The sequence below is a fragment of the Dendroctonus ponderosae genome, unplaced genomic scaffold, assembly GCF_020466585.1.
Source record: "Dendroctonus ponderosae isolate FM_Combo_2020 unplaced genomic scaffold, Dpon_F_20191213v2 Dpon_F_20191213_2, whole genome shotgun sequence".
Lineage (NCBI taxonomy): Eukaryota > Metazoa > Arthropoda > Insecta > Coleoptera > Curculionidae > Dendroctonus > Dendroctonus ponderosae.
The window spans coordinates 9,250,661-9,266,938 of record NW_026018165.1 but is presented as its reverse complement, the minus strand read 5'-3'; the positions used below and the strand labels follow the sequence as shown (position 1 = coordinate 9,266,938).

Genomic DNA, 16,278 nt, shown 5'->3' with positions numbered 1-16,278 from the left:
AGACTCTTCTGGAATTCATTGAATATACAGGGATAATGAGGGAGTAAAAGTACGAGGGCACAATAGGACAGAAATGACCGCGGTGCGAGGCCAAACGCCACCTCGGCGGTGAGGAAAGGGTTTTAGTGGGTTTACATTCGGCAAAGTTGTGCCTATTATTCGTACCTTGCAGATTAAAAATAAACAAACAAGAAAAATATTAAAAAATGGACACAGGCAGGAACCAGAGAAAAAAAGAAGATTAATTTCACTGAAACTTTACTATTGACAAGTTCGTTTGAAATACGTTGTTTTATTTTCTAGTGTAATAAAGAGTACACGAACGTGTACTCTTTATTGAGTCCCAAAACCTTCGAGGGTATGTTTTAAACTATTTCTTCCAGGCTACTACCTATATGATCTCTACATATGCCCATGCAGGATATGCAGCTTCTACATATACTGGAAAATATGTGTAAAACAGTAAACTTATGTAGTTCGGGATAAACTATATGAAGCCACTAAATTCGATCAATATTCGTGTAAAAAAATGAAATGTGTTCGACAGGATGGCAACCCAGCAGAAGGACAAACAGCATGCCCAAACAATTGGAAAACAGGGGGTGTAACAACTCGGCGCGCGTTTCATGACCTTTAAACGCGTTGCAGAAGCACGTGGGTGGCTATAGGGGGCGGATAGACCACCCTTAACGGCAAAATCGCAATTTTCAGATCGTATACTAAACGTTGATGGGGCTCTAATCGAATGGGGGTGGATGTAACTGAAAATATTAACAAATCTTGCAGTCAAAGTGAAACAGAAAAATTAAAGTTGTCTAAACAACATCAACATTCTGTGAATGATTACGAATTACTAAAATCGAGACTAATTGAGTCTTATTTGGACACAATTTTTCGCACCTTATGGTATTTTTGTCTTATAACCCTCTGGGCTGTTCTCATGCTTGAAATTTAACATTGTGGTTGGAAAATTCTATACTACGTTAAATAGATACAATAATCTAAACTAAAAAATCAAAAAATTAAAATAATTATATTGAGTTTTCACTTTAATAATGGAAAATTTGAGATTTGGAAAAACCGTGACAATGTGTTGGTTTATCTTCAACGGCATCACGAAAATCCTGAAATCTCCTTGAAGTCATACAAAATAGCATTATCAAATTAATCCCCTACAATCACAAATTGCACACAGAATTTATGGCGTTTTATTTGCTTGGCATCTAGTTAATTAGTTTTGAAACCTAGGAAAATGCCGACATTAAATGAATATTTAAATTTGAATCTGAAAGAAGTTATACATTGACTAATTGTTTAAAGAACGGGCTGATCACTAAGAATACATGAAAAAAACTTCTCAACTTGAAATTATTTTGCTATAATTAGGACACAACAGTACTACTTGTGTAAAAATATGGAAGACACAGAAACATTTAATTCGGTTTATTTTCCAGCAAAATCAATAAATATATCAATCAATACAAAACGTATGTTCCTCTATTCCAAAAGCCAGAAAATCTCAGATGTAAATTCACGCATGGAACATGGAACCTCCACCACTAATCCAAATTGTGAGATTCATTGAATCACACAGTTGGCAAGAAACAGATTGGCCTCCTCGTTTGCCCGACCTGAATTCTCTAAACTCTCAATCCTTTAGTGCTTTTATTTTAACAAACGTACACACTTATACCTGACCTCAAGGAATGATCTAGTTAAAATATAGCAGTACTGTGACTTTCTATAAGGTCACTTGGAGGGTTGAAGTACTGGAACTACTGGCTTTTATCAATTTGATTATTAGTATTACGTATTAATTGAAAGAATCGGCAACTATGGTGCTTGTAGCATGTTGTAGTGGACCAAAGATCATGAAACAATATCGAAACGGGAGGGAACATGATCTGTACGTCATCAAGACGTAATGCGACGTCATCTTGCAGCCGAGAAGCGACTACCAAAGCCAACCGCGAATTATTGTGTTAATATGTTCAAGCGTTAAGATCTCAGGAATTTAACATTGTATATCTAATTGAATAAATATTATGTTACTTTAACGGTTAATACATTTAAATTAGTGATTTGTGGTAATTGAGGTGAGAATAAAACACATCGAAATGATCATCTAAAAGTATAATCATAACGCCACAGAATTTGATACACTCAAAAATGTTGTTTCAAGTCCATTAAAATTCAATTTTATTACTAGTCCTCTTGCTCTGAACTAGTAGTCATTGGAATTGCTAAGAATATTTAAATAGCCATTTCACCTTCAATAGTTCCCTACTAGAGCTAAATCTACATACCAGTATCGGATGTTTCTTGAGAAACCAGTGAATAAAACACTTTAATTTTCAGCGGTACTTTAGTCGATTGGACTGATTGAACGAAGATGTTTTTCACTTCTTATGAAAAACCATAGAAACATTTTCTTTTCCGAGAAGAGAAAAAAATATTTTTTTTTCAAGGGATCGATAATTGCTTTTTGCTGCGTTTTGTCTTACAATATTTCATTCACGACTATCATTGCAATTTCAGTAATAAATGGGATGCGTGCTTAAAAAAGTCAACTGTGCCCCAAATATTCATATTCGTTTGATTTTTTCTTATAGAGGATGCATCTACAACGGTCGAGAACATTAAAGACATTTCATATGAAAGTAGTATTTTTTTAATTGTTGAGTGTGTCGAGTTCCTGTGTGTAGCTATTCGAATTTTTTAAGATTTGGATAAAATATGAAAGTTTTGCCAATTTCTGAAGATATCGTCAACTGAAGTTATTCGAAGTTCGAAATCTTAAGAGTCTGTCTGAATCGACAAATAAATTTCACTTTATAAGCTTTATATCGTTCAAACAGAGATGTTTGCCGAATTTTCTATTCGAAAATGTAGAGAAATTCAATTTCTTTTGCTACTTTTACATATTGAAATCAAAATCTCATTGCATTGCATCAAATTGCATCAAAATTTACGAAAACTGAAGAGTTTTTTTATGAACCGATACAATTTCCATTTTTGGCGTAGTTCAAATTAACACATGGACTGGGTACAAAGTAGCGTCAGTTTCAAGAACATTGGCAGTTTTATGTATATTGAAAATTTAAATGGTATGTAACTTTCATTTTTAGTTAAGCACATCCTTGTGGTGGTCTGAACGAATGAGTGAAAGTATGAATAGCGAAAGAAGTGAGTGTGATTGTAATGAAAAATATTTGAGAATTTTGAAAATATTTTATGTTAACTATTTGCAGCATTCTCCCCTTGCTGCTGCTGGCTTGGACTTAAAACGCATTTGTGACCAACATGTTAGCGATCTTTCCCGCAATAGTACTTTAATTAATTGATCACTTTTGCTCGATTCCATAAGTTATTTTACAAATAATGGGTTAATATTCGTCGGTCTCAATATTCGAAAAATTGCAATGAAAGAATTAAAAACTCCTGTTGATAGTTTAGCAATAACCATAAGACTCTTCAAAGGCTGTTCTTTAAATAAGTCAAACTTTAGAGCCTTCTGGATGAGCAGCTGATAATTACTAATAAATAATAGATAAAACTAAAAACCTCTTTCTTTACGTCTTTTTGAATGCATCGTGCAAATGAAAATGTGCAAAAGCAAAAATGTAGCAATTTATAAGAATAACAAACTACCACGGATAACATCATCACTAAGCACGCGAAATCGGTCGTCATAACCCATTTGAGTAAACTAATCTATTTGAACCAATCAGGCTCGTCGTGGCAATCAATGCCGCAATTATCAACTAACGATCAAAGGTTAATTTTTATTCATCGCACCAAGAAATTATTTTGGTCAAGGTCGTAACTTTGATCGACTTTAGCAAAGAAAACAGCTTTGACAACGTTATCCACTTCATATATACTGTTACTACCTATATTTCCATGTGGCTTAATACCTTTATACACTCACTCAACTATTCCATGTTATTAGTAAGAAACAAAAACATTTTATCCCAAGAAGGTTAATTGAAGTGAAAAAGAATAGTAATATCTATTTTTGCCGCTTGAGTGGTTTAAAGACGCAATTTGAAAAACAACAACAGTTCTAAAAATCCCGTAGTAGATATTACTAAAAAAACATCGTTTGACAACATTGTGGAGCGCATATTCCTCAGACATATAATGTTGACCATTTCACACGAGCTAGACCTGATTGGTATTCCTACGAAACTGCCACGTACCGGGTGGTCCAAATATTTTACTTCCCATGAGTGAGATTGACCGACCGAATCAATTAATATAAAGGGACAATAAACAGGATGAACAGAAACCCGATGTTTGCAGGCTGTTAAACCTTTTCGCGCAAATGGACAAGCTGCGGTATCAGATTCTATCAAATTGATCATTCCAATCACTTTTACAGGCTGGTTCAGTAATCAGATTGAGTTACATCAAATAAAAGCATATAGGATTAGCCGATTTTAGTCACTAGAAACCTGTATTAGAATATTAACCAAGAAAGATACCATTAGAATAAAAGAGCAATAGACCATAGAACGCAGGCAGCTCTAGAAGCATCATTATTATGAGACGAATCTACATTTTTATCACTTTTTATCTATGAATGATCAAGTATTGGCTTTAGATGAGCGAGTATTAATTCTGTTTCTTCATCATTACCATGTTTTTTTGTCAACCTTTTTTAACCAATGTTTTCAAGGCAAAGAAAACACTGTACAAATATAGGTACATATATTTGTTTTCCCCGTATATATATATATCCCCGTTTTCTGGGGTAATTTCGAAGGTGTAACACATCATATTTGCAGGATTTGAGACGCTTCAAAAGCCAACCCCGTATTTTAGTAGTTTAGTTACAAATTAGCAGAAGACAAAATGTTTCGTCGTTTTTATTTCGTTTTGTTAATGATGATCATGATTACGTTTCAAAGTTGTAACTTTTTGAATCAAGACGACAGTTAAAAGTAAAATGTATGTTTCAATTTTATACTTCTAGAAACACTTTATACAATTTTACTGCATGCGAAGAATTCAAAAGGACTTTATTTCTTCATCATAAAAATAGATCATTTATCATTAGCACTATTTATCAATCTGTAATAGAAGACGTGAGGAAATTCTGTCTTTTTTGAAGACAAAAATTTTTGAGGCGAAATACCCAACAAGAAGTTTGTAAAAAAATGAATCCGCCTCAACAATATAGAACTTATCTAAAAAATAGATCAATGACAACAAATTCTAAATCTCTGCTAACTATTAACCGCCGTTGCCTTACAGAACCTCCTTTCTTTAGGAATTCATACCGATAGAAAAAGATAATTATTGCACTTAATAGAATTGAAATTTCAAAGTCCCAAAAACGATTAATATAAATTATCAATGATAATTTATCAATGCCTGATCAGAAAATTGAAAGTTATTGATTAGAAATTAAATTTACATATCTAACAAATGGCCAGTGTGTGGGTGAACAGAATTTACAGTGTCTCATATAGTATTGAATACATTTTTAAGCTTAATGCTTACTTTGCACATTCGTTCAAGCATCAGAAATATTAATATAAAGAAGCACATTTAAAGTGTAAACACAGTGTAAGAGTTTTTTCATTTTTTTGTAAAAATTTCTTCTACATCACTTTGCCACTTTGCCGCATTTTCAGTACGTTTTTAATTGAAGCATAATTTGGAACAAGTTTTGAATTCATTAAAGTAGGGATAATATCTTACATTTAATTCTAGATTTTACTTGTATTCTCTTAAATTTTACTTTTACTTCTACATATGCATTAAATATCATTCTTGCTTTGATAAATGCTAAAAACCGATATATAGCTGAAACATCAAAGCCAAATCCTAATAATTTAGTAGCTTTTCGCATAAATATCGTTGTAAATTCGTAAGTATGCCGCAAATGTTCAATAAGTTTTTAATCGCCACGAAGACTGGCTAGACAATATTTGAATTTCAACTAAAAACAAAAATGCCTTCTAAATTTCAACTGTCTGTATGGCTCAGTAAATGTTGAATTTAAAAAACAATTTCCACTTAATCTCACTTTTAGAAGCTGATTTTCAACAACAGAACGAGTTTAAATTACATCTCGATTTACTGTGTCAATTGTATACTAATTAAGTTTTAGTAATTGTCAAATCGGTATAGTTTAGTCGGCATTCTGTGATTTAATTGCACTTTTCCAAGTTATTACCAAAGCAATCAGCCGGATAATTTATTTGATTTGTTGATGTTAGTTCGATTATGAACAAAATGAACACTTGTTGAGCATATTAGAGTGGAATTTTAAATAAATAAATATCTTGCTTATTAACTACATTTTGTTTCTGGGATACAGCTTTTGGTAGGTTTAGTTTTCGGTTCACTGTTTTTTTCTTTTTCACATTTTAAGCCCAGATTTTTTCAGTTGGTGAATAAGCTCCAAATAATGTAAACTACGCGAGATTTATATGCGCCTACATGCATACACCTTATTCAACTTGATCGAGGCCTTTAAACGTCGATTTTTAAAATCCAATAGTGTATTTGTTTCTCTAAAATTTTGCTGCAAAAAACTAGTTAATTAGCTTTATGCCTGTGCCAGTTTCTTGGTGTCTTCTACTTGGTGGCTCTTTAGCATGATTTTTGATCTGTTATGATGCATTTCTTCAGTAGTTCTACGGTTCGAATCAACCAGGACCTACACAATGCATGTCTAGACCACCATGTAGAAGAAATCACCGTTGACGTACCCAGAGGTCAACGAATTCTGATTTCATTTCTCGCCACTACATTCATCGACGCGCTTTTATTCGATTTAAACTGTTTTGTTCAAATGATATTACTTGTGTGCTGTTTTTTGTGGTTCTATTTACGGATCTACAAATCCGCTACCATTCCAGTTTCAAACAACACGTGAACCGTTTAAGGCTTTATTATCCTGTTAATCTCAAAATTGGTCCAATACTACTACAACCGTATGATGATAATTAATGCAAATCTCTTTCCCATCATCTGTTCATGCAGCAAACTCCGCCAAATGAGGTTTAAAAACCTACTACATGCAGATAACTATAGTGAGAATGTAGGTAGCAGTTCAATATGACCCTATCAATGTATTATGAATTGAGAGCGAAAAACATGGTGCCTTTTTCACAAATCTGTGAACCAAAGGTTCAATTTCTTCAACTCAACATTTTGTATTCTCGCGCTCGAGGTACAATGAAAACGACCATAGAATTAACATAACGTGTTTATTTATCTAGAAAAGTGTTTTTATGACCGAGCGATATCGAATAATTTTAAAATTGTATCTTATTATCAAGGTGATTCTGCAATCTGTGAAGTCGACGAGAAAGTCAGAAAAAATGAAACAGTAACCAGCAAAAAAATAGGGTTTAGAAGCAGAGCCAATAGGAAATATATTAGAAGCTCCGAGTGAATAATATCCGCCTTTCGGATATTGTATTTTACTTGAATATTTATAATTGTTTGCACTATCTGGAGCAGTACCTAAGCAGTTTAATGTTCTACCCTATTCTTTTAAAATATACTAAATTGTGCAAAAAAAAATTATATTTCATTGCCAACCTGCCTGCCTTGAATACTCAATGCCTGAATAATCGTGAAAACAAAATTGGATTAAATATGTTGATAATTTGCATAAAAACCATTATCCCACTCAAATGTTCGACAAATTGTTCAGTTTGGGGCGTTTGTGAAGTAATCACTAAAGTGGTCGGTAAAAGCACAGATAAAGGCAATGCCAGAGAAATAGTGACCGAAAATATTGATAGCAACCAAAGAAATAGCAAAAAAATGAAAAAAATGTCTAAAAATAATAAAGGACACAATTAATTCAACATTGCCCATAAACACTTTGATTTTGACAAATCCACAAGACCTCAATTAATTTCGTCAATTCCATTCTTAAAAATTTATCTACACTGGAATCTAATTGTGGCTTCATCTCAATCTTATTACGTCTGCTTTAGTTTTCCTTTCCAACTATTTCATCGTTGCATGACCTACTTCAAGGCTATTATCTCCTAGATTGGTAATAAACAGTTCCGCCGATTGTAAAACCCTTCTAGGTTAAATTTCCATTTCAGTTCACTTTTATGAGGTTCGAGCAGCAAATTCAATTTCGTTCTAGGTGATATCATTCACCTAGAAGAATTCCCACAATTTCCAAATATATCTCTGCCGCCAATGGTGCCGATTCTACATAAATGTTGATTATTTAAAAATGTTTTAATTATAATCTCGTATAATATTATGGCCCCGTTTGTGGTCTGTCTTCGCCGTCTACACAAAAGAATGTGAAACAGGTAGTCTAACGATAACTGAACGTAAAGTAGCCATCAACATTCAACAAAACTGGTAGTATGGCATGCATTGAGTGGTATGCTTTTGTTGACATCGTTGCCAATTTTATTTTATTAGTATTGTAAAAATTTACAGAAAATATTAGCTCCAACAGCAGCTGCTAAAAATTCCGGCATGCCTACAGGGCACAATAAAAATTGAAATCCTGAACGGTTTGTACCAATTGCCTGGGGCAGGTAATCATCGGCCCAAGTGATGCAATTTGAGCCCAAATTTCCTTATGGCACCGTAGCACCCTGATTATATTAAAGGGCACAAATTTCCCGCATTTCAAATAAATTTCATTAGTTTTCTGATTCTTATAAAAACACTATACAATTTCTGGGAAGTTTAAAACATGAATGAAAACTTTGCAATTTGCAAAATAACGCTCACAGAAAAAAACATTCCAACAAAACAAAATTCAAATGAATAAACACAAGATAAACCACCTATCAACAGGTTCGACTTAACCACTTTAATTAAAAAATTCATAGATACAAAATGATTTTATTCAGTTTATGATTACTTGTAACAAACAATAAACCGTACTATTCATACTGATATGAGTTGCATTAAGCCGCATATGTTTACAGGCTTACACCGCAAGCTACTATTTCGATCAGGTTATGTAAATTGATAAGTAGTGGATAAGTATGGTAAGTAGACGAAAACATCAAGCCACAAAAAATGTTGTGATTTAAAATGTTCAAGATAAAACATTATTATTGTAAACAAACATTTGTTGTGACAAGTTAATAAGTATTCAAATTTAAAATATTAAACTACAAAACTGACTGTTATTTACACAAGCGCCCTATTGCTTAGAGCCAGCGGTGAAGCAAGATCTTTGACTATTGGTATGCAAGAAAAACACTCTGTATATTGTGCATAATTTATTTTTTTACCAACCCAAGATACATAATAAGGTGTAGACAATGCACAGGGTTGTACAAGAATAGAGGCATGCTTTTTATACCAAATTGTAAACAATGTAGGAATGTTTACTTATAATTAAAATACGATACGAAAATAGATTCTACGACTGTTTCCGAGCTAGAAACAATTAAAAATCGACTTTCTACTGAAATGTTGTCTCCCTATGCAGGCTAAGATGATTTCTTGATTGTTTCCATCTAACATTTCTGTTGATGTTGTATTTCTCCAATCATATTCATCATTTTGCCCGCATAAGGTCAGCAAACAGCACAGACCTGACTATTTTAAACAATTTTCTTCTGCTCTATGGTTTTATGAGTCAACTTAAGCTAAATACCAGTAAATGTTTACCTTAGTTTTTATTTGAATTTTTTTTCGATTACTTTAGTAGAAGAAGTCGTCGATAACAATAGTATAAAGTGTATTTTCAAATGTTTCTAGCTCCAAAACACTTGAAAGTAAATATAGGAGTCAATCTGCTTATAGTTTGACGTAGAATCCGAATTTGTAGTGATGTGCAAGGTGGTCAATAAAAAAATATACAAATTTGATCTAGTACGGGTTTCTGGAAGACTGGATTGTATATGTACTTTATTCGTAAAAAATCAAAAGATGTCCTACAGTCTGATATAAAAATCACCTCTCTACTATTCAAAATAACAAACAAACAAAAAAAAACGACCCAGTTATAATAACTGACTCTGCATGTACTTATCTAGCTTTATGTTTTATTATCGCAATTTTCCTTTCAATCAATATCGATCAGAGAAATAGTGACGTCTTACATAATTGCACCATTTTTACAATTCAAACACTGTAAATTCGTTAAGTTTTCCCGTAAAATACTCTCTGTAAAAACTAGAAATAATTCCGAAACATACAAAAAACTATGATTGTGAGAATTATCCCTGCTGTTCCGATTAATTGATACAATCTGCCTGGTAACCTCACGATAAACTCGTAGAGTTTTGCTTTAATAAAAGCGCACTACTCAATATTATTAAATTACATAGTACTTTGCACAAACTGAATCCTCAGTTATTGTTATCAGCATAGTAAATTTATGAATTTGACAGTGATGCAATATCTATGTGTTTTATATTCAAATAATTACGAATATTTAATCTGTTATCTCGTATTTCGGTTTTCCTTATCTGCGTGATTAAAAATTAATATATCATGCTTGGCCTAGTCACTTACATAAACTGAAGTTGAAAAATCGGTTTGGGTAATAAGTCTTTTGATCAGAATTCCGCTCAATATAAAATTTACAAAAGGACAATACATATAATTAGTATTTCGAAATAATTGTTTGCTTAATTTGAAACACCGTGCACAGTTAACGGAATAAGCAGTTCAACATTGCACTTTTTTCAGCATTATTTCATTCAATCGTATATCCGATATTTTAGCTACTGACAACCGCACAAACTCATTAAGTGTGGTTGATTAATACCACTAATATACTTAATTGCCAACCAACTAAATTATGATAATAGTAATAGAAATTGCCTGTACATACGCTATACAGGGTTAGGACTTTAGCACAAATAGCTGATTCTTTACAAGGAAAATTTTGAGTGCTTTTAGATCCTGTTTCATTCTGAGTACTAAATTGAATATAGGCCTACACAAGAAGAGGCAGCTAGACAGTGAATTTTGAAGAATTCTTTTTAAATAAAACAATAATTGAATTAAATATTTATTCGTAGTATTCTGTGATTGATATCTGCAATTAATAGTATTTTTTTGCTTTATTTGAAACAAAACTATCAATATTTGAAAACCACTGTAAATAATTATTTTGATTCCGACAATCAACTTAACTTTAAATGTAATTAACAATTTAATTAAAATTGGATCAGGAATTTCAAATTTGGTTGGCGTTTTAGATCGTTTGAGGCGCTTTAAGTAGGTAATAACTTTTTGAGAAATTATTCACATTAAAACCGCGTTCAAGGCAAAAAATGTGTTTTAAGTAGACGACAAACTCGGTTCCCTTAACGCATACCAAAGAAAAATATTAAAAAAAAATTCTATTGAAGAAGTTATTATATATAAATAAAATGTTAATTGACACGTCTTATCCAGATCAAAATAGAAATGTGTGTTTGAAACAAATCAAAATCAGAACACGTTGCTCGCTTAATTCCGGAAAAGTTAAACGAGCAATTCCCACATTCGCAGGCACTTTTGAAGAATAGTTTTGCAGAAAATGAACATGTTCAACAGATAAAAACACTCCCAATGGCAGTTATTTCTTGTTCGTTCCAGGAGGTAGATTAGTTACATTAATGACTTTCCGTGTGAGTAAATATTGTGTTAACAGAGAAACTTGATAAATTTCAAACAATTGTGAAGGTAAAACTTTTACGTTGCTGAATGTTATCTCAAACACTAATGTCTTGAGATTGTATTTTTTGCCAGTCATTTTAAAGCATTAAAACTAGTTTAGGGTTAAATAACATCAATTTAAACAGGACCAGATATCAGCCGAGCTTTAGATTGATTTTCTTAAAATCCAGATTAAATGTAATTAAAAAAAAATCATCTTACCAGTCATATTCAACTCTGGTGCCACCAATTCATTTAAATCCGGTTCCTCGCCGTACCAAAAAATCCACAGCTCTTTAGCACTAGCCAGGCTCAAGGGCGGCGGTTGTGCCGGCGGAGGAGGCGGCTCAAAGGCGTCAGGGGGCGGCCGTGCTGATCCAGAACAACCCGAAACGCGTCGCCACACGCACAAAATATCTGCCGCCAAACATCGCGAGTAGCTACGTAAAACGGGATCGTCCAGAGGTTCTCCAGGAACAACATGATGAATCCCATGACCTGGACCGTGACTGCCGCCTCCCGGTTCCGACCAGGTCAGTTTACGCCATTTTATTCCAGAGAGCTCAGTCTGAAAAAAATAACAGGAAAAGACAAGTTTTAGATATGTAAAACAATGATATATTATGCGGTTTTTTATTTATGTAAGTTGCTTGTTACTGCTGTAATTAAAGGCAGATATGTGTATATGTATAGGTGGTATTGAGTACTCGAATAAAACAATATTTCTTCAAATACTTTGTCGATTATTTTGCAAGTTTGGTGTAATTGGAGTGAGTGTTTGTTCAGAAGTTCCAGAAATCCAGTTCTTATAAATAGCCCTATTTATCTTTAGATTTAAACGAAATAAAAAAAACGTTTTTTTCTCGCATTTACAAACAAACCTTGTACTGTAACACCGCTTTTATGTTTCGTTCCCACAGAAAAACCTTAGCGCTTTGTTGCTTGAATTGTTGAGTAATTAAGTACTGACTAACCGTCTAAATTAAAATATTAAAAACACTGTTTAATGAGTTTTATTCCAAAAGAAAATGTTCTTTATACACTTGAAGTTAACAGTAAAGTCATATAAGAAAGCTTTCTTTAAATTAATTTTAAGACAGATAATTCTAAATACAGGGTGTGTGTACAACGATTTCTGGCTCAAAACGATTTCTGGCCGTTCACTTTTGGATCAGACAAAATAAATTAATTTATCATGTTTTCACCCCAACAATCTTTGGTAGGATTTTGTACAAACATTTTACAGATTAGACCCTATATATAATATAAAAAGCTCTGCAAGGTTAGATCATCTGAACTTTTTATTTGAAATGAAACGACGAGATAATAATTTTCTTTCAGCTTCATGTGATGTTTTTCAAAAAACATGTTTGGCTTGAGAGTAAACTGGGTCTTTATGACAATACTGAAAATTTTTGGAAGAAAAAGTTGATCAGAATTGAAAGGTACATTCAAATGTGCAATTACATCGACATACCTACCGTGAAAAGCGTGTTTTATTCCTTTTTTGATACTATATCGTATTTATGCCGTATTTAAATTGGAACAAATGTTATTAGGGAAACAAAGACGGAAATGTTTATTGTTAAAATGAAATCAATACAAATTTTCCAGTAGTTCGATGTAATTGCTCATAGGAATATACTTTTCAATTCTAATCAACTACTGAAAAAAATTTAGAGCTTTAGTCCAGTCCATCTAGAATTTTTATGAAGAATAGCTTTTGGTCAACTGTATTTCTTCGCTTTAATGATCCAAGGTTTTCTGAGATTCAAAAACGAATAACTTTTTCCTTAAACTCAATAATAAAATATTTTTTTTATAAATAGTAATGCAAAAAAAATCATCTATACAATAAATTATGATATTTGAAGGCTCATTGACTTGCAACCGTATGGAAATTGCAACAAAAAATGCCGAGTGTTATTTTTTGTCTGCAATGAAACGATGAATAGATCGGTTAGCAACAACCTTTTAACATTTTATTACAGATGTATTTCTTAGCTGAACTTCTCTGCATCCGATTTCCGATCGTCCGACGTTTTTTCCGATGTATGAGTTTTACCCTCAGTTTGACTGTAAACTTCCCGCGATTAAATTGTGCTTCATTGCAATTTTTTTTCAGACCGGTATTTAATAAACTGGCGACAATCAGGAATGTTGGCGATTTCAATGAAACTTTCAGCATCTGTAGTCAAGTTTCTTTTAAGGAGAGTAGCAGTATCAAAGTGCTACTTGGCTTAGTCTTGAAGATGTTAATTTTTTAAAGGAGAGAACGCCGTTGACTGTTGAGTAAAAACATGCATTTTAAAATCGGTATTTACAAAGTCGGCTAAAATATTTCTGCTTATGTAGTCAAGTTTATTTTAAAGATGGTAAAAATTTCAAATTACTACTTAATTTGCCTTTTTACTACTTGCCTTAATTTGAAAAATGCGAATTTTTTAAGGTGAAAGGACAGATGAGTAAAAACATCTATTTTGAAGAAAAATTTCAATAAAACTCTCACCACCTGTAGAGTAAAGAGTATTTTAAAGATGATAACAATATTACATTGTTACTTGCTTCAGGTTGGAGGATGCGAATTTTTTAAGCAGAGAGCGCAGATGAGTAAAAATATTCCTTTTGAGAATGGTATTTACTAAGTCGGATAAATCTTTAAAACGAACAATTTTTATGAAAGTTTCTGTCTGGATCTGCAGAGCCAGATGTCTTTCTTCTTCTTCAAGATAGTGAAAATTTCAAATATGCGACTTTTTTAAGGAAGAAAGTAATTGGGTAAAAACATAAATTTTTGGACTGGTATTTATATTTATCTTTAAATATTGATAATTTTATGTCAACGGAGTCATGGGACAGCCAGAAACCCCACTTAGTAGGTACAACATCCAACATAAAGACATCATCATACGGCCAAGTACAATTTTTCACTCAAAGACGCACTCATTTTACTCAGCAATTTTTATCCAAGTTTAAACTTTACAATTTTAGTCCTATTTCCAATCACTAATTGTCTCCAGACAAAGCCTCTCTTATCATTATATCAAAACTAGTCTCGATTTAACTACTAGGTTAATGTATTTTTAATTTGACGATTTGCGTTGGCTTAATTTGTTTCTTCTTTCATAACAAGTGTCGCTGTTGCTTCATTTTACGGTCGCTTCCGGTTCTTTGTCCGATTTTCATCTTTCATCTTTCATCAGAATTTTACCTTTTTCCTAAAACCTCAGCGAATTCTTCGGATATTCAGTTTTGCGACCTCCTTTATTTAAGTTACTTCACCTAAAACTGAGGCAAAAAGATGTAAATGATAATCCCATACCATTGTATCTGCCTGATGATTGTTCAATATTTAAAAAATACCAAAAAATCGTCAAAAAGAGTCAAAATATGATCATAATTTACCCTGATTTTTCACGAAGTAATGCTTTTCACAAAGCCCATTTGAAAAAGTGACCAATCCTCCGATTCTCGTGTAAACAAAGCATAAACCAAAACATTAACACTTAAACAGCGAATGATTGCTTCTTTCCTTTCCATGGACTACTTTTCATAATTAAGTTGTTGGAAAGTTAAAGTTCAAAAAATTACCAACGCCCACTGATCACATAAAAACTGAAAAATTCGTTAAGCAGTTAGCTAGTCGCTTCCTAATCGAGGATGTTGTTTTCCTTTTCAGTTTGTCTACCTTAGGAACCGTCTGACGATAAAAATAGACCTTCATACAGGCAGCTGAAGAATGCACCTGGGCTAGAGATCTCCAAAGGAAGCTCAACCAAACACACGCAAATTCAATCCTACGTTAAAGTATCTCACATTGATAGAAACATATAATCTGATTAACGTTCTTCTGGAACGAATGCAAGTTATTTTAAGCATAGTAGGCCAGAAACTATACAGGTTTGACATTGATACCGCGACATAACATTGCATTCTTTTTTCTACACCTCTGACCTACTAACAAATTTCTGTTTTGTCCTAGATTTGCACATGAAATAACTGTAACGGCTGCATGTAATAAGCTCGAGAAGTATCCATGAATTCCTTGGAGCGAGATTTTGAGGCGAATCTACATTTTGCTTAGCAAATTTTTCTATTTTTTAGCCACCAGTCAGTGAAAGCGACTTTTTACTTTTATACATTCTTGGACGAACGCAAAAATTCCTATAAATATAACCCACATAGTAGCATTTAGCACTTTGATGGATGCAATTTTAATGTTTGTTTGATTACTTTCATGGATACTTTCACTTGACCTCAATATGGACTGGGCCATTATACAGTTTGATCTAAAACCATTTCAAGTAGCAACGGCAATTAGAATTAGTTTGAATTTTGTTTCTACAGGTGGGCAGATTAATCAGATTTTTGTAGGCAGTAACAAAAAATGTTATAATATATCAAGGCAACAGCAACCCCGAATAACAAAAAATAAAACACGCTGCTAATAATTCCAATCAGCAAAAAAAGCAACAAAACCAAAAAAACTAATATTTCACTTCAAAGAGCCAATGAAAGAATATTTACGTATAAACATTTATTTGCATAAATTATGTGCGTATTTTATCCCGAACTTAATGGACAAACCAACGAAAGTAAGTGGCCTTTAAAAAAACGATACGCCATAACACCCTATTAATGTTGTGCCAACTTCGATCGAGATCG

At 32.8% G+C, this 16,278-nt stretch overlaps 1 protein-coding gene and 1 long non-coding RNA gene across 3 annotated transcripts in view; one reads left to right on the top strand and one right to left on the bottom strand.

Annotated features, from left to right (window-relative positions):
* The window catches only part of LOC109538955 (mediator of RNA polymerase II transcription subunit 13), a 54,857-nt gene that overhangs the window by 25,388 nt on the left and 13,191 nt on the right, over positions 1–16,278 (bottom strand). For both annotated transcript variants that reach the window (XM_019906406.2, XM_019906407.2), the window contains exon 2: positions 11,836–12,181. In XM_019906406.2, the coding sequence (XP_019761965.1) occupies positions 11,836–12,181 (346 nt within the window). The remainder of the gene's footprint in view (positions 1–11,835; positions 12,182–16,278) is intronic.
* On the top strand, positions 1,582–2,057 carry LOC125503507. The gene is made up of 2 exons (XR_007280926.1): positions 1,582–1,748; positions 1,805–2,057. It is a non-coding gene; the product is annotated as an uncharacterized LOC125503507 (long non-coding RNA).